Here is a 17,545-nt window from a genome sequence, read left to right as displayed (position 1 = left end):
CGCTCCTGGACGTCCAATGGGAAAGTGCTTGACTTAGGCTTGAAGGTGGAAGGAAATATGCCAACTTCCACGCCACCAAAAGCTGTTTCTTTGGCTTTCTTCAGAAAATAGGAAAAGTGTGATGATAACCCTAGACCCTTTTTCCATGGCAACGCCGGGGCTGCTCAGTACAACAGAGGGTATTTTCTGCCTGTCTTGTGTTCCATTTGAGGCTAAGACGCGTAGAAACGTTCCCAAACACTTTCATGATTGATCCTGTCTCTCAAACATATCAAGTTTCCTAAAAAGATGCTCAGTTATTCCTTGATGAATGAATACAAAGTAGATGATTATTGCTATCATCAATATGATTTCAGCTGATATTCCCCTGGACGATTGTCATGCTAAAAAGTCTTTTGTATCCTTGATCGCTGGAGCAGACATAACGGGGTGGTAGGGCTCCACTCCCCCTAGAGCAAGCTCAGTTCATTACACACACACACACACACACACACACAGGATGAGGAAGGACGGACATCTTCTACAAAGTGTGTGTGTACATGGGGGTGTATGTAGTGTGTATTTAGGGGGTGTCAGGTGTACAAACATTTCAGTATTATTTGTGGACAGATAAAAGTTTAATGCATCAGTGCATCACATCTGTGTCTGTTAGTAGGTATGTTAGCATGACGTTCTCTTGAGGTTAACATGCTACACTTATGTTAGAGTGTGTTAGCATGATGAAAACGTGTTACCATGTATGCTATCATTCTGTTAGCATGATGTTACCATGTATGCTAGCACTATGCTCGCATGGTGTTACCATGTATGTTAGCACAAAGTTATTATGTATGCTATCATTATGATAGCATGTCATTAGCATGACATTGACATGCATGCTACCATTATGTTAACATGGTGTTAGCATGAGGCTAACATAAATGCTACCATTATGTTAGCATGTCATTGACATGCATGCTACCATTATGTTAACATGGTGTTAGCATGAGGCTAACATAAATGCTACCATTATGTTAGCGTGGTGTTGCCAAGTATGTTAGCATTAAATTAACATGTATGCTACCATTATGTTACTATGTATCTTAGCATGACATTAACATGTATGTTATGATTATGTTAGCATGGTGTTACCATGTATGTTAGCAGGAGGGAAACATGTATGCTACCATTATGTAGGCATACTGTTACCATTTATGCGACCATTATGTTAGCATAGTTTTACCATGTATGTTAGCATGAGGTTAACTCGTATGCTACCATTACGTTAGCATGGCGTTACCATGTATGCTAGCATGATGTCATCATGATGTTAACATGTATGCTACCATCATGTTAGCATGGTGATACCATGTATGTGATCATGTAAGCTAGCGTGTGTATCAGCATGTGTGTAAGAAGTGCATCACGTAAACGCAGTGATGTGCGTTTATGGTAGTGTCTCTTTGCGTGTGATTGGCCAGTCTACAGTGTTATGACAGTGCCGTCCTCCTCAAGACTCCGCCTACTCACAGACGTGTCCGGCGATGGCGTGGAGGACTTGGCCCTGCTCAGGGAGCCGCTGCTGGCACTGGCTGTCATGCCGCCGTTGACTGAAAGCGGGGATGGCGAGGCAGCGGCTCGAAGGTTGAGGTGAGGTTCGTAGCGAGGAGGTGGCGGCACGCTGTAGTCGGACAGCGTGCGACGGAAAGACTCGCCGTCACCGCCTGCCTCGATCACCAGGTCCTCGTCACCCTCGTCACTGTCCATCTCACCCGCTGGGAAGTTCTGGATGATGTGCGACGGCACCGAGGCTGTGGCGGCGAGGCCGGTGGACGAGGAGTACCCATAGAAGCTGGTCCCGCTGTCCGAGGAGCGTCCCGAGCTACCGGACGCTCCGCCACCGCGGACGATGTTGTTGCGCTGGTTGGCCGGCTTGACGGTGATTATGAGGTTGTGGCTGTTGGCAATCATCATGTCCGTCACTTGGTCCAGAGACTTCCCAGCCACCTCGATGCCGTTCACCTCCAGGACCTCGTCGTTGACGGCCAGGAGACCTGTGCTCTCCGCCAGGCCACCAGGTACCATCCTGGAGATAAAAATGCCCGGCACCTTCTCCAAGCCCTGCGGCGTCACCCGCACGCTGGATCCGTCGCGGATGTAGAAGCCGAGAGGCTTTTCCTGGCCGTGCTTGTACAGGCGCACCCGGCGGTGCGTCTCGGGCAGGATGTCCACGTCGATGATGGAGGAGACGGGGCGGAAGTCCCTCGGGAGGCTGATGATAACCGGCGGCTTCTTCCTGGTGGCGTCGGGCCGCAGGAGGACTGCCGACAGCACCGTGTTTTTCTTTCTCGTCAGCGAGTCGCTGCCCAAATAATCTGCTTCCTCTGAAAAATACACAACGAGGAATATTATTTTCATATCATTTTCATTTCATATCATGTCATCATATCAGGAGCATAGACTGGAAATATGTATTTCAAGTCATGATAGTGAATTAGTGTGTAGTACATGAGGTTGTTAGCGTGTGCATAGTTGGGTGTGTATCCAACCTGATCCACAACATGGCCTCCAAGACAAAGAAGACAACAAGGCCAAGCTTGTGCTCTTCTGGAAACTCTCAGCTTTGTTGATGACAAGCCTGAACGTTCACCACCACCCTCTGTGCCGACACGTTCCTGACACACACTGATACGATGTGTGTGTGTGTGTGTGCGTGCCAGAAGAGGGCAACGCGAGTGCAAAAAGGCACGAGAATCATAGCATCGCGTCAACGCTGAAGAGAAGAGAGACTTGCACATACCCTGATAATATTACCTGCTTATACCCCCCCCCCCCATAATTACTGTAGGACGTCTTTCTCATAATACTTTGGCTTTTCCACAAGCTAATAAATGATAATGGGTCTGTAAGTATCCATCATTGGGTTTATAAGTACCTGCTGTTGGGTCCATAATGGGTCTAAAAGTACCCATCTTTGGGTCTATAAGTACCCAACGTTGTATCCATAGGTACCAATTTTTGGGTCCATAATGGATCCATAGGTACCCATCGTTGGGTCCATAATGGATCCATAGGTACCCATCGTTGGGTCCATAATGGATCCATAGGTACCCATCGTTGGGTCCATAATGGATCCATAGGTACCCATCGTTGGGTCCATAATGGATCCATAAGTACCAATCATTGGGTCCATAATGGATCCATAAGTACCCATCGTTGGGTCCATAAGTACCCATCATTGGGTCTATAAGTACCCATCGTTTGATCCATAAGTACCCATTGTTGGGTCCATAATGGATCCATAAGTACCCATCATTGGGTCCATAATGGAACCATAAGTACCCATCGTTGGATCCATAATGGGTCTATAAGTACCCATATCTGGGTCTATAAATACCCATCGTTGGATCCATAAGTACCCATCGTTGGGTCCATAAAGTACCCATCGTTGGGTCCACAATCAGTCCGTAAGTACCCATCTTTGGGTCCATAAGTTCCCTGGACTCGTAAGTACCCATCGTTGGGTCCGTGAGTACCCATTATTGGGTCTGTAAGTACTAGGGATGTCTGATGTCTGATTCTGATATCAACCAATACCAATATGAGTAACATCACATATACAGTACAGATAAATAAATAAATATTATCAGTTCCTCTAGTATTTCAAAGGGGGTGTGTGTGTGAAAAAAATGTCCAACAATTTTACTCACGAAGAAACTTGCATGTTGAGTACTATAAAGTTGTATCACCTGATATCGGGCCGATATTATCAGACATCCCTAGTAAGTACCCATCGTTGGGTTGATGAGCAGTGGTGGTGGGACGGCCAGGCTGTGTGCTAGTGTGCAGTAAGGGCCGCTGTCCTGTCCAATGTGTCCAACGGAGGGCTGATCGGAGGTTGGACACATTCCACGCTTCTTTCTTTCCTCTTTCCCCAGCTTGGGCCTCCCTCTGCATTCCTCTCTCACTAATAGCATTCCCGCTAACCTCCTCTCTGTACGGCTGAATTCCAATCAGACTTACCCCAGACTCCACCTCCCCTTTCACCGCTCTAATTACCACCAGCCTTCCTCTTCCCTGATGGCCGCCGCACACGGGAGTTGACATCGTCCACCTGAAGATCTATCACAAGTCACCGACCAGCCAAGCAAAAAGCAACATTTGTGCGTCTTGAATTTTGCGCTAAGAAATTTGAACTTTACTGCCCAAAAAACACCCATGAATTGTTTCGTTGCCCCAATGAGCGACTGTGTCGTCACCTACATCAATACAGACGTCCCCTGTGGGGACCTGCCCACCCCTGATTTACACAAACATTTATGCAAGTTCATCTTCAGTACTAGCAAGAGTACTCCATCCACACTGGCCGCTTTTCCTCCTCTGAACTACTTTGATACCCCCACGTTCCCTCCTCCTGACCGCCAATCAGTTGCTCGTCGCCACCCGTATGCAAGGTTAGCTACACGCCGTTGAGGAGTTTGCCTCCTATGTGTGGCGCCCGTAGCTTTGCACTTCTACCACGTCACACAGCATGCATCATACCTACACTGAACAGTCTTACAGTGCACGTCTTCCATGTTTTCCACAGGCAGTGAGTCAGTGGTTAGTGATTAGCCAGGCAATCGCAGCTGGGTTAGCAAACACTGCTGTCCCCACTCTCTACCTGCCAGGTGAACCATTGAAAGACACGCCCTGAGAAAGAATGACGGCTGAGTGAGTCCATATTCCAATGCCAACATCTGAATGTCATACTCCAGCACCTCTTCGCTGTTGCCATGACAAGTCAACAGTGGACACCTCATGGGTGGCATAGCTAGGAAGTTTTTTTTCGACCTGATGTTAGCGGCGAGCAGGTGCACACGCACTATGAGCATCCGTGCAAACATTCGCACCACAGATGAGTCCAAACGTCACATACAATACACGCGGCTAATATGGCCGGCACCGTCCAAAGGCCCGCTCTTGCGCAATCACTGGCCTCTCACCGGCTCAAAGTCTACGTAGCACAAGTTCACACTGACAAGTCGTGCTGCTTGCACAGTCACCGAGCCCAGCATCACACACACCACTTTAGAGTAGTCCCTGTACAGCAGAAACCTTTCTTCTCCTGGGAGACACTTGGAAAAACAAAACATTGGGGAAAAAACATTATTTTACATCAATAAAGTCAAAATATTAAGAGAAAAAAGGCATTATTTTACAAAAATAAACTCAAAATATGAAGGGAAAAGTCATCATTTTACAAAACCAAAGTCTAAATATTAAAATAAAAAAGTCATAATTTTACTAAGACTAAGATGGTAAAACCGTGTGAAAAAATAACATCATTTTATTCATTCATTTATTATTCTCATTTAATTAAGTTGTGATATGAGAATCAGAGCCAGAAGAGCGTTTTCCAGAAAGACATACTGTATGCTCTACATGCTCTCCAGCGAGTGTTTGGGTAGCTCCAAGTGATGCAAAGGACGCACATGGGATTGTGGGGCGGAGCCAGAAAACTGCATGTTGTTGGAAGCAATCATGAAGGAAAGTACCTCATCTGAGAGGCAGCCGCGCTGCTGTGGCAATGAGGAGAGCTGCATGTACGCTAGCTTGATGCTAACCCCCATGATGCTGTGGCTCCCAGCATGGCGCTTCAATCCTCTTACCTTTCCTCTGCAGGAAGAGCCTGAGGAGGGGGCTGGCGGTGGACAGGGCCTTGTGGTAGTTGTCGTCGTTGTTGATGGGCAGCAGGTCACCGTGCACGTCGGCGTAGCCCACCAGCAGGTCCACGTTGGGAATGCGGTGCACGTGCTGCAGGAGGCCGTAGAATTCATCGAAGCGGCCCGGCTTGGAGCGGTCCAGGGAGAAACGACGGAACTCTGCGCCAAACTGTGGGGGGGGCAGACCCAATAAGGAAATATTAACCATCAATGAAATATTTTATATCAACAACGTGGTAGCTCTGCTTCTTAGCCAACTTTCCAGGATTTATCATTCAACAGCAACAAAGTGTCCAACACTGTGGTTTAGGAGGACAGCGGTTGTGACGTAATTATCTGAAGTGGCTGAGGCCCCGCCCACAACAGAGCAAGGTGAGGCCTGCGGGCCGAATGACACCTGTACGCTCCCAAGGAGGAAAACAAGCAGTGGTGCGGCTAATTCCATCTTCGTTTTAACAAAGACAAAAAAACAGCCTCCGACTTATGTCAACGCGAACGTAATGTCAACTTGACCTCATCTTTGTGTCAATATTTGCTCCCAATGGAAACTGACAGGTGACATCACCGCAACTAACAAAACTTAACACTTCACTTGCTGTAGTCCAAGGCGGCGTTATTGTCATCTTTTTATGGCATTCTACTGTTTAAAAAAAATATCGAATGAAGTTTGTAGTGGCGATCAAGGCTAATTTCGCCTGCATTACGGTAAGAACTTGCTAATAAGCACCTAGCAAGCTAAATTAGCCTTGAGTGGCCGTAACGCTATGGCCAAAGTGGTAGAAAAAAACACGGAAATGCAATAAAAGTGATCATATTCACCTTACTCTTCACCTCCACGGCACTCAGAGAACGATTACTCGGCATACGGTGGCTCTTGTTCATGTTTCGCAAGCAGCGGCACCTCCACCACCGCCGCCACCGCCGCCGACCTCGCTCGCCTTGCCCGCTTCAATCGCCTCCGCTACGGTCCGAGAAAGTCGGAGCCGCCCGCTAAGATTTAGTTCCTGTAAGAACGTCAGAAATCTTTCTAAACCTTCCGCGTCAAGAAACTCCTCAGCGCCCCGACTCGCTCCGCGTCATGATGGCCGCAGCCGGTGCTCTGGTAGCCGCTACCGAGCGTGTGACTGGCGGACTCCCGCGGTGCTTCTCGCCGCTCTGTGTGCATGCCTGGAGACCCTTCAAAATAAAAGTCATATCTTCAAAATAAGAGCTGTGTACAGTCTGCTAGTGCTTGCTTAAACTATACAGGTACACGTTTTATTCAAATTAACGATCATTTGGCCTCTTTCTTAGTTAGAAAAAGAGGTGTGATATGGTTTTCAATGTTGTTCTAAATCAATATATGGTTCGCTGGCGACATCTGCTGGTCACCTCCAGTACAACACCCTGCTCCTTGCTCACTTTTTCATCAAATTAACACTTTGCAACAATTCTATATGCTCTAAGTTTGTAAACATATACAGTGAACAATATCGCACTTGGCTGGCTTCCGTGTAAAAAGCATAGGCAGATGTTTGGTTTGAACTAACCTCCGAAGAAAGGGTGGAATTTCCAGGTGGACTGGTTCCGTCTCGATGCAGTTTAGGACCAACACAGTGACTACCATTCCACTGTACCGATTGGCTGGAGAGGTCACATGGGTCCGACTGACTGGACCGAGCAACATCTTGAAATGAAGGCTTATTTGTTTCCACTGTGCCATGAAGCGACAGGGGGCGCTAACAATAGGCTCACTCATCCTCCTCCAATCGCACTTGGCCATGTGACCATCATGCTAATGCTAACAGCCACACACTGGGTCATCCGGGGCCAAAATGACCATCGACAACACAACACTGGGGGGCGCCATTCTACACCCGTAGTAGTCATCAGCCTCCTCACCCCTCCACCCCCTCCCTCCTTTGCACACAGCACTGCGGAGGAGCCCCCTTCCCCCTCCTGAGTATGGCAACACTCCTCTTTCCCTCCATTTTGTCTTCCAGATGAGAAAGTGGAGGCTGGATGAATATTTCTCAGTAAATGCTGACATTTGCCACATGCAAATATTACACTACACATTTATATATGACATTCCAAATGCAGTCTAACTGCAGCCATGGTATTTTGTTTTTAGGCACATGGGAGAGCTAGATAACGCGAAAGAATGCTGGACACTTACACCTCACATGTGGGGTTACTACATCAGGAGGTTGCCTCCAGCCACAGCCGTTGCCACCAATGCATTTTTGTTGTGGCGGTAATGAAGATGCTCATCTGTGGTATTGATCTGTAGCGCATGAAGAGCTTGAGCTAGCTCTGTTGCGATTTAAAATGTTGGTGTGAAAGCTGAAAGCCGTGCGGACTGTTTCCAATAAACTATTTATTGATCGCCTATTCCAACAGTGGTTCTGTCAAGTAGATATGAATAGAAATAATGAAAAGTAACTTGTCCTGTCCCATAAGCGACATAGATAATGGATGGAACCTGTCCTCTGATCTCTCTGGTGCTTTTTTCAGTAAGAAACAATGACAGCACTTTATTGTTGATGCACAACAAATACAGGTTAAAAAATTCAGTGTGGTGGTTACCATCCGGTGGCGTGGGTGGGGGTTGGGGGGGTGAAAGAAGACTTTAGGTAGTTCCTTTAAATGACAAAAAGAATCAAGCAAGATGAAGATGATGACAAGGCTAGCTAGTTTTGTCTTCTTTGTACGCCGCTGTGGTCTCACGTCATTGTGACTGGATGGCTTGTTCTGAGCTCCTGCTTACAAACGTGGTCCTTGTGGAGTCCAGGTGAGGCAGATGTGTTGGTACAGTCCAGAAGAGGTCAGAGGTCACACCTGCTGCTTGCCGCCCCGCCTGGCGGATGAGGGGATGAATTTGGGGATGATGATGGGCAGGGACACCTGTCCTCCTGAGCTTTCTGTGGACCCAAAGCCATTCTCCAAGCTCTCACCTTCCTCCTCTTCCTCATCCTCCTCATCATCCTCCTCCTCCTCGTCCGTCATGTCCTCTACATCAGAAATCTTCTTAACTTCCGCTGCTCTCTCCTCAGCACTCGGATGTTGGACATTGGCACGGACACAGAGTGCTTGCCTGGGCTCGTCCTCGCTGTCCGAGTCGATGGCGATGGGCTCGGAGGGTAGGAGGGGTGTTGTGAGCGGCAAGGTGCAGTTGATTGTCTTGGTTTGGTTGGTACATTTGGCTTTTAAGGAGGTGCTGCCACCGCCCACCGTAGCCTCCTTCCGTCTCTGACGGGCTAGTTCCGAAAGCCCCAAGTGGTTCCTGGACGTCCTCCTTTTGCTGGGTCTGGCGTCAAACACGCCCCCCTCTAATGCCAGCTCGTGGTTCACCTGGCCCGCTTCCTCCATGCTGAACCCGAGCAGGACGCCAGGGCGCAGGCTTTCGCACTCCTGCGCACATTTCCTGCGAGTGTTGACGAAGTGGCCGGAGACGTCCGACTTCCACAGCCAGAGCGCGGCCGCCAGCTTCTCCACCTCCCGCTGAGTGGCGTACGGCGCCCGGTTGAAGTAGCGGGTCAAGAAGGCCTTCCTCGACTCGTATGACTCGTTTTCCAGTCCCTTGGGGTCGAGCGCTAGAGAGACAGGTTCGTCCGGGTTTTCCTCAAACTGAATGTTCATATCTCTCGGGTGCGCCCTCTCTCCAGGAGGGCCCCGCCGCCTCCTTTTTGGCGCGCTAGCGTCTGTGCTGTCGAAGCCGGTCCTTTTGATGGCCTGGCTGCTTCTGGAGGCGTGAGCTGACCTATCCTGGCCGTTGTGAGACTTTCCTACGCCTCGACAGTGGACAAGATGCAAGGTGATGGTGGAGGCCGTCATGTTGCTGGTGTACACCCCCAGGCAGTGAATACACTTGTAGGTCAGCTTCTTTTCCACCGGGTGTACCGTCTGGATGACTTGGTGCCTTTCCTTGAGGTGGTGAGCGAGGGAGTCCGAGATGGGACCCTTAAGGATGGAGAAGCAAAGGGGACAGAGGGTCTTTCCTATGTCCCTCTTGTAGGGTACAGCGGCTGCTGGGACATTTTTGATAGGATCCGTTGGTTTGGAAGGGTGCTGAGATAGCAACCTCTTAGTGGACAGCAAGGAGGACGACAGTGAAGGCGGCATGGCCGTGTGGTTTTGGGCGTGAAAGGCCACCGACTCCTCCGGGGCGTCTTTCATGTTGTAGGTAGTCACGATGAGCTGAACGTTCTTTGGGTTGCCCTGCTGCAGGGTCAGGTCGAAAGTCAGTGGGGAGTCTGTGCGAGGGCCCACCACCTCATCCGGGTGTGACAGGCGCATGTGAGCCACCATCTTCTCCACGTCGTTAAAGGTGGCGCGGCAGTGCAGGCAGGACAGGCCGTGAATGAGCATGTGGTTCAACAAGGTGTCGCTGGGCAGGTAGCGGTTGCAGTAGAGACACTTGCTGGTGAAGTTGTGGATCTTCATGATGTAGTTGGCCACGGCGGGCACCTTCTCCGCTTTGTGTTCCTTCTCAAAGTGAGAACTGTACACATTCTCTGGGAAGAGCTCATTGCAAATGGTGCAGATCTTCCACTTCTGGGTGAAGGATGGGCCCAGGACCGAGGAGGCACCTTTCTTAGCTGTAACTGAGGCAACAGTGGCGGCCGCCGCCTGAACCCGGGCCCCGAGGGGGCTGGACTTGAGGGATGACACGGCGCTGACCACCACTGGACTCCGTAGGCTGCCTCCGGAAAATGGATGCTTTGCCGAGTGAGGCTGCTGAGAAACCTGGGCGTTCCCTGGTAAAATGACCTTCCCCTGTAGGCCTCCAAATGAAAAAGGCTGGTTGGTCCCTGACTTGAAGCCCAGTGACTCGTGTTTGATGCCTGAGAGAAGACTCTGAGGACTGAAGGTTGGCTTTGATGCTGACGCGACTCGGGCCAGTTGCTGGGAAGCTGAAGGTCTGGGAGTGGCCATGACGGCCCCCTTTGGACCCATCCCAATGATGGTCTTGTCTCCTTGGGTTTTCGAGGGTATCAGGAGAATGGGTTTCGGACGGGGAACGATCACACTGGTGTGGCCTATCATGGCCGTCACCTGGTAGCCGATCCTCTCATGGTCCTCGATGACATGTTGGACAAGTGCCTCATAGGTTCTGGGGACAAACAGACACTTCTTGCAGTGGATTTGATGACTGTTCACGTTGTTTGTGTTGCTACCCTCTGGTTTCCCGGTGGTGGCGCCATTTTGGGCCTTCTCTCCTGGCTTTGCGATGTAAGGCTGCGCCACCTGCTGGAAGTGTTCCCTGTAGATGTGCTTCCGCACCACGTTGTACAAAGGGTCCCGGTAGGTGCATTTCTTACAGTAATACACCGCCTGCTCCATGCTGTCTCCTGGCCTCTTCAGGAGGCCGTCCTTCATCACGAGGCCGCCGGCCGCCTGGCGCACGGTGTTGCTGGGCATGTGGAAGAGTTTGATGTGTGTCTCCAGCGTCTTCTTGTTGCCGTTGTATGTGCAGTAGGGACAGTTGAGCAGGATGTTGTTCTCGAAGTCTTCGCTGTGGACATTGCGAAAGTGGCTCTTGTATGCAGAGAAGTATTTGGAGGAGAAGAGGCAGCCGGAGCAGCAGAAAGGTTTGGAGCGGTAGTCCTGGGACACAGCAGAAGGAGGCGGGACATCAAGCGTTATTCTTTTCAGACAATGAACATTTGATTTGATGTTTGCTGATACACACTTGGACTTTGGTGTGTGATGGCTCCCACATACACACATCTTCCCAGGATGTGTGCTTTATGTACACCTCTGGCGGCGTATAGTCCTTAAAGTCCTGACAAGACAAGACAACAAATCATTTTTACAATTCCTCATTTCACAATGGTTCCCAAAAACATTCCCATGTGACTCCATAATGTATCACACCTCACCTGTTGCAATGTTGTTTAAACACATGATATATAATGGGACTAACTGAGTAGATGGCATCCTCTATAACACGCATCCACATCTTGCAGGACAAACTTATAGCTATTTTGTGAAGCAGGAATTTTATCAGTATTGTCTCAAAAAAAATAGCATGCATACACATGTAAATATTAGTCAATGACAACACAAGTCAACATTTGATGCACTTTTCCATGAAAACAATGCAAAGCTACATATATGTCCCTGTGTGAAAAAGTTATTTCCCTTCAAGCTAACATTGGAGCCACATTGGAGGCTTTTCCATCATGAAGCGCCTTTTGAAGGTCATGCCACAGCATCTCAAATCCCAGATAGAATGGGACACCACCCAAAAGGTTCAACCACAGAGTACCCAAAGGTCTTGGGGATCATGAAGATGTTTTACCAGCCTTAATGTTTTGGTCTTGGAACTGGTTTGTGCCCAGTGTCTCTCTTATGGTGGACTCATGGACTTTGACTGAGTCATGTGAGGCATGCACTTCTTTGGATGTTGTTGTGGGGTCTTTTGTGACCTCAGGGATGAGTCGTGGCTGCGCTCTTGGGGTCATTTTGGTCGGCCCCCGGGAGGGTTCATCACAGTCCCGCGTTTTGGCCATTTGTGGAAAATGGCTCTCACTGTGGTTGGCTGTTGGCTGGAGTCCCAAAGCTTTAGAATTGGCTTCTGAAGCTTTTCCACACTGATAGATCTCAAATCATCAAAGCACTTTTTCCACTCAGGGACATGCAGCTTTGCATTTTTTCTCCCTTCATAAAGAGTGTTGAGCTGTGTTGTCATTGACTGATATTCCCATTTATTATTTATTTTTTTTACATTTGTTTGATGATCTGAAACAGTGAAGTTTGACAAAGAGAAGTTACTTTTTCAGCCCATTGTATGTATACATTATATACTGTACTGTGAAAACAAATTAATTTTATTTCTAAACATACTTATTTTGCTTTTTATTTAGTTTTTTTACTGACTTTTCCTCTCCCCCAGTTAAAAATCCCATGTCATAGCTAATTATGCTACTTTTGCTATATCATCTACCCACCCCAAGCCACCACCACAGGTGGATTGCAGTCCTGCATCAGAACTGTAAGTATTTGTAAAATACCTGGAGGTGGTCTTTGCAGTACTCCAGGCCAATGTCTCCCAGGACCCTCTTGACATTTTTACGAGCTTTGCGCAGACTACCCAGGTTGTTGACGGGGAGCTGGAACATTCTGGCCACCTGGATCAGGGGGAAAAATGCTCATCATAAGCTATACCACTATAGACGACTACAAGGAGAAACTGTTTTCCTTCCAACCACCAAGCGAATAAAAAGTGCACTGAACACGTGTTCATGCTAGCTTCATCATATTCACTCAAGAAAAACAACATGATCAAACTTCCACACCTGGAACAGACTGACTGATAGATGGCAGAGTTGCACTTTAAGGTGTGTAGCAAAGCCCGATGGTTTTCACAAAAGTGGTGAGCGTATCAGACACAACTAGAAAAGCATGCATTCCAATGCCTCTTCTCTCTAAAGTGGAGCAAGGGAGTGAGGGAGATGATAGATTTTCACCAAATGCGATGTGGAAAAAGACATTTTACACTAATTACATCGTTATAAGGCATCCTATACAACACCTTCAACATTCTTAGTTGGTACTCAAGTGTAAAAAGAAGTTAAGCATTGTAAAAAAACAAACAAAAAACAATAAGAGTGTATTTTAACTTGGCCGTGTATCCTTAGCAGGCCATGCTGAAACCTTTCGGCCTATTTTTCTCAACAACTGTACCACCTCAGGTGCATTTGACCTGAAAGGCTTGTGTGTGTGTGAGATAGAGAGATCAAAAGAAGCCATTTTATGTCAATCACTCAGGTGCACTCCCACTTGCTTCCGCTCCCTGCCTCTGCCATTGCATGTAGATGGCGCTAGAGAGGCGCTCCATTATGTAAGCCTCCATCACAGAATGGCGCCTCCTATTGAGTCAGCCTCGACAATATGTCTGCAGTGGAGGAAGAGGAGATGGGGAGGGAGGGTGTGAGGAGGATGGGCTGTGGGGGGTGAGGAAGGGCGGGTTTGCTGAGGATGAGGAGGAAGGGGGGGATGGGATGGGGGAGGTCGGACAGATTGGTTTAAAAGGAAGAGGGGGAGTGGGGGGGACGGGTGAGAGAAACAGGGCGGGGAGCAGGAGGAAGAAAGCCAAGGAGACAAGGAGAGAGGCTGCTGAGTAGGAGGGGATGGAGGAAAAGCACCTCCACGGAAGGCCTCCATATTCCATCGTGACCCCAGTCTAGTCTGCTCCTTCAAAGGCTTTATGACGTCACTAAATGCCTTTCAAGTTTGGGATGAACTCTGGGTGACACCTGTGTGCTCTTGCCACCCGCAATCAGGAACAAGACGATGGGTGGATGACAGTAGTGACACCTCCCACTTGGGCTTTTTTTTGCGGGGGTTAACAAACTCCTCCGGTGTCACCTGGCAACTAGAAAGCATGTAGCACTGATCATGTACATAAACAATCGCATCTAGAGATAAGCATCTAGAGATAAACATTAAATAAATGATGCTGATATTGACCAAGAGTCCTGGACAACGTTAGCAGCTAAGCTAAACAACAACAAGGGTTTTAAAACGCGCGAGCCCGTCTACTCTGTATGGCTTGTCCGATAATGGGCGCTTATGTTTAGCTAGCTAGGTGACATTAGCAGCTAGCATGGAAATCAACTATCCCATCATGACAAACATGTTTTACCTGCTCTTACATCCACAGCTGCCGTCTAACTAGACGGAACGCCAGCACTTCCACTGCTGCTTATTCCTCCGGTTTGGTTGCTAAAATCCGTACAGGTGAGCTGCGGTTAATGACGGAGAAAGAGATCCGCCGTTCGTCGGTCGGTGTACACTCCAACTACTCCGGTCTCCCTCGCTCTCCGCCTCCTACCAGCAAACAGGACTACACAAGCTCATGTGACGGCTTAAAACTCCATTCTCCGTGTGAACGTTGGTTGGAAATCAGTCATATTTATCATGGTTTGTAAGAAGCTAGCGTACATGTGGCGACATTAATAAAGACACCTTGCCCCATTCTTCTCTTGACAGACAATACACATCCAGCCGAGAAAGTGCCCCCATCCAAAATGGCGAAAATAAAAAGCGGAAGTGACGTAGATCCTTGCTAATTAGCCTACAGCAAGACTCGTTGTCATTTTACGTCGATTTAAGAGTATATCTTACTCTCTGAAACGTTGATTTATCATGTTAGAAAGTGGGGCTTTTACTTTAGAAAAGCGTCTGTTGTGTTTTGGGTTCAGAACGTTGGACTGTGTGGGGTAAACAAGATGAACTGCAGTAGCGCCACGCATCCAACGGGAGGCGTCATCTTTAACGCTGTTCTTCAGTGTGGGGCATGCGCACACGCGTCACACAATATACCTCATGAAATGTAGTTCACGGGATGCCAATCACATTCATATCAAATGAAATCAACAGCAAGATTTGACTATTTTAATCTCTAATAACAATAATAATATGTTAAGCTGCTAGAAGAATTTGTGTATTTGAAAAACATGCATTGTTTACTCCAGAATTTCTGTTAGTCCATACTGCACATTGGGAATGATGAGACACAGTGCACCAGGCAGGACAAATGGCGAGCCTCTCAGGCTCTGTTGGAACATGTGTGTTGAGCTTGCATGATCTCCCCGGGCTTGTGTGGGCTTATTCCTCCTCAGGTTTCCAAAGCATGCACACTACACACATTGTATACTGTAAGTTGTCCACGTGTGGCTTTATACGTGTTCTACAGTTGGCTACTGACCATAAAAATACACAGCTGTATACACAGGTCAAACATAGTGTGTGTATATAGAAAATATTCCATAGATAGACAGATGTACTATGATGAAAGCATGATCTATTTACTACCAACAGGGGAAGCTCTGCAGTCCTTCCACCATCTATTCAGCATGACAGAGTCAGCAGTTTTGTGATACCATATGATGAGTGTACTACGTCCTGGGTTATCATGTGGTGGCAAAAAGTGTAAGCAGTCCTTTTGCAAACGACACAATCTCGTTCCCTCCAAGTTTGGACTCGCCGTAGACGCGATCTACGAAGGAGATGGGAACCTGACAAGAAAAGAAGATGATGAAATATGAATTTTCCATAAAGATTATAAAATTTTCCAGACAATATGACAGAGAACTTGCATGTATACTCGGTGTGTGTGTGTGTGTGTCACCTCTCCGATGGTGTAATTGAGCTGTCTGGCACGGACGATCATCTCCATTTGGAAGACATAACCTCTGGACACGCAGCGCTCCACCAGGCTCTCCAGGACATTCTTCTTGTACAGTCTGATGGACATAGAAAAGCAACAAGATGTTGTCTAATACAACAGCTGCATCCCAAAAGAAGGATGATAAAGCTGAGTTTCCTTTGTGCTAGTGGACGCCATCACGAGACGTATGTAAGGCTGGAGGTGCAATAGACATTGTGTGAAGAACACGCCTGACCTGAAGCTGCCGGTGAGGTCAGACGCGCCAGGCCTCATCAGCACCTGAGTCAGGAAGTTGGCACCTCGGCTGAGAGAAAAAGACAAATCACAGCTTGTTGGCGGGGATGACATAGATGTCTTCATGTATTTTGTTTTTCCAAATATTTTCTGAATCGACCAGCAAAGTCCCAAAGACAGACAAGTCGATGGCAGTCAAGTCACATACGGCTGGCGACTCCTGCCGTATATGTTACCTGATGAGCTTCCTGCGCAGGTCCCAACCGTAGACGCCCCCGTTGCCTCGATATCGAGTGCCAGACACCAAATCGTAATCACCCTCCTTCTGCTTCCTGGACACAAAACATGAAGAATAACAATGGATTTACCACCAGGACATGCTGTCGACATCATTCCAAGAAATGGAATACGTACTCTATAAATTCTGGGATGAATTTGGGCTGAAAAGTAGAGAGCATCTCAATTAAATCTCAATGCAAATGAAGAGGTCTCCTGGTTTGCAGGCTCTCACGTGATGGGACAGATCAGCATCCATAATGATGATGAAGTTTCCACTGGCGTGCTTCATGCCGTGGATGTATGCAGTGCCTTTATATTGGAATTAATATCCATATTTGCTCATGAATGTTCCAAACTGGTGCACTACACACTTATTTTTTTTTAACTCACCGAGGCCCAATTTCGACGCCCGTGGTCGAAGAAGCTTGAAGATAAAATGAAAACTTTTATTCCAATAAATCATCTGCGCAATCAATTTGTGTAAGAATAAAAACATCAAACCATAAACTTACTATTTTGTCGTCTCCATAGATTGTTTGCAGTTGTTCCGCCACCGCTAATGTACCATCTGGGCTTCCGTCGTCAATTACGATAATCTCGTATTTGTAACCACTCGTATTTCCATGCAAAGACAATAGTTAGTATAATTTAATAACAACTTGCTTGGTAAAGCTATGTAATATAATAACCTAAACCTGAATAAAAATGCAATCCTACCATGACATGGGTTGAGCGAAGGGAAGTGACACCTCATCACTGCCTCGCTTTAAGCTAGTAGTATTTAGCGCTAGCTGAGCTACTGTGGAAGTTGACACAAACTTACCTTTCATCAAAATATTTCACCAAAAGCCAAACAATCAAAGGAAGATTTTCCCTTTCGTTGTAAGTTGGCAACAATACTGAATATTTATCCCGGTCGTTTTGCTTGGAGCGTATAGTTTTCCTGCTCGCCATTGCAACACTGCTACGCACTCTGCCGCTGCAGTGTGATAATGAACTTCCGATAGTACTTTCAGAATAATATACCGTAATGTTCATGTGCAAAATTGATTTGCTCGAAACATTGACACCAGTCGTAACAGGGGGAGTAATTTAATTACAATGCGGAATGCATAATTCTAATCAAACCTAAGGAGATCATCTCTGTTGTTAATAAATTGTTTGCCGTTGAACCGGAAACAAAATGAAT

The 17,545-nt window shown here is 47.6% G+C and overlaps 3 protein-coding genes across 5 annotated transcripts; all 3 read right to left on the bottom strand.

Annotated features, from left to right (window-relative positions):
• Positions 1 to 940: 940 nt before the first annotated feature.
• On the bottom strand, positions 941 to 7,124 carry pard6b (par-6 partitioning defective 6 homolog beta (C. elegans)). The gene is made up of 3 exons (XM_058050868.2): positions 6,504 to 7,124; positions 5,631 to 5,853; positions 941 to 2,363 (listed from the first exon to the last, which is right to left on the bottom strand). Exons 1-3 carry the CDS (start codon positions 6,564 to 6,566, stop codon positions 1,462 to 1,464), a joined length of 1,188 nt encoding a protein of 395 aa, XP_057906851.2. The 5' UTR covers positions 6,567 to 7,124; the 3' UTR covers positions 941 to 1,461.
• Positions 7,125 to 7,630: 506 nt separating this feature from the next.
• Positions 7,631 to 14,757, bottom strand: adnpb (activity-dependent neuroprotector homeobox b). 3 transcript variants are annotated; one of them, XM_078796511.1, is made up of 5 exons: positions 14,616 to 14,757; positions 14,317 to 14,501; positions 12,683 to 12,799; positions 11,359 to 11,451; positions 7,631 to 11,273 (listed from the first exon to the last, which is right to left on the bottom strand). In XM_078796511.1, exons 3-5 carry the CDS (start codon positions 12,788 to 12,790, stop codon positions 8,499 to 8,501), a joined length of 2,976 nt encoding a protein of 991 aa, XP_078652637.1. In that variant the 5' UTR covers positions 12,791 to 12,799; positions 14,317 to 14,501; positions 14,616 to 14,757; the 3' UTR covers positions 7,631 to 8,498. The 3 variants fall into 3 exon arrangements, with proteins under 3 accessions (XP_078652637.1, XP_078652638.1, XP_057906850.2); XM_078796512.1 differs by having other exon boundaries at positions 14,327 to 14,726; XM_058050867.2 differs by having other exon boundaries at positions 14,317 to 14,725.
• A 297-nt stretch (positions 14,758 to 15,054) lies between these two features.
• Positions 15,055 to 17,342, bottom strand: dpm1 (dolichyl-phosphate mannosyltransferase subunit 1, catalytic). Its single transcript, XM_058050871.2, has 9 exons — positions 17,180 to 17,342; positions 16,869 to 16,968; positions 16,747 to 16,780; positions 16,589 to 16,665; positions 16,492 to 16,517; positions 16,314 to 16,409; positions 16,079 to 16,147; positions 15,805 to 15,919; positions 15,055 to 15,691 (listed from the first exon to the last, which is right to left on the bottom strand). Exons 1-9 carry the CDS (start codon positions 17,308 to 17,310, stop codon positions 15,587 to 15,589), a joined length of 753 nt encoding a protein of 250 aa, XP_057906854.2. The 5' UTR covers positions 17,311 to 17,342; the 3' UTR covers positions 15,055 to 15,586.
• Between the last annotated feature and the right edge of the window lie 203 nt (positions 17,343 to 17,545).

Source organism: Doryrhamphus excisus, linkage group LG15 (assembly GCF_037039965.1).
Source record: "Doryrhamphus excisus strain RoL-2023G ecotype Guam linkage group LG15, RoL_Dexc_Guam_v1.1, whole genome shotgun sequence".
Classification (NCBI taxonomy): domain Eukaryota; kingdom Metazoa; phylum Chordata; class Actinopteri; order Syngnathiformes; family Syngnathidae; genus Doryrhamphus; species Doryrhamphus excisus.
This window is presented reverse-complemented; position numbering and strand designations above follow the sequence as displayed.

Bases quoted from the DNA above. Each gene is read 5' to 3' on its own strand.
- adnpb (XM_078796511.1), bottom strand. From the start codon at position 12,790: ATGTTCCAGCTCCCCGTCAACAACCTGGGTAGTCTGCGCAAAGCTCGT. The intron at 11,452-12,682 runs GTATTTTACAAA...TTGTCTTGTCAG, and splicing joins ACTGCAAAGACCACCTCCAG to GACTTTAAGGACTATACGCC. The intron at 11,274-11,358 runs GTGTGTATCAGC...GCTGTGTCCCAG, and splicing joins CATCACACACCAAAGTCCAA to GACTACCGCTCCAAACCTTT.
- dpm1 (XM_058050871.2), bottom strand. From the start codon at position 17,310: ATGGCGAGCAGGAAAACTATACGCTCCAAGCAAAACGACCGGGATAAA. The intron at 16,969-17,179 runs GTAAGTTTGTGT...TGGAAATACGAG, and splicing joins GTGAAATATTTTGATGAAAG to TGGTTACAAATACGAGATTA. The intron at 15,920-16,078 runs GTCAGGCGTGTT...TATGTCCATCAG, and splicing joins GACCTCACCGGCAGCTTCAG to ACTGTACAAGAAGAATGTCC.
- pard6b (XM_058050868.2), bottom strand. From the start codon at position 6,566: ATGAACAAGAGCCACCGTATGCCGAGTAATCGTTCTCTGAGTGCCGTG. The intron at 5,854-6,503 runs GTGAATATGATC...CCCCCCCCACAG, and splicing joins CCGTGGAGGTGAAGAGTAAG to TTTGGCGCAGAGTTCCGTCG. The intron at 2,364-5,630 runs GTAAGAGGATTG...TGTATTTTTCAG, and splicing joins GCTCTTCCTGCAGAGGAAAG to AGGAAGCAGATTATTTGGGC.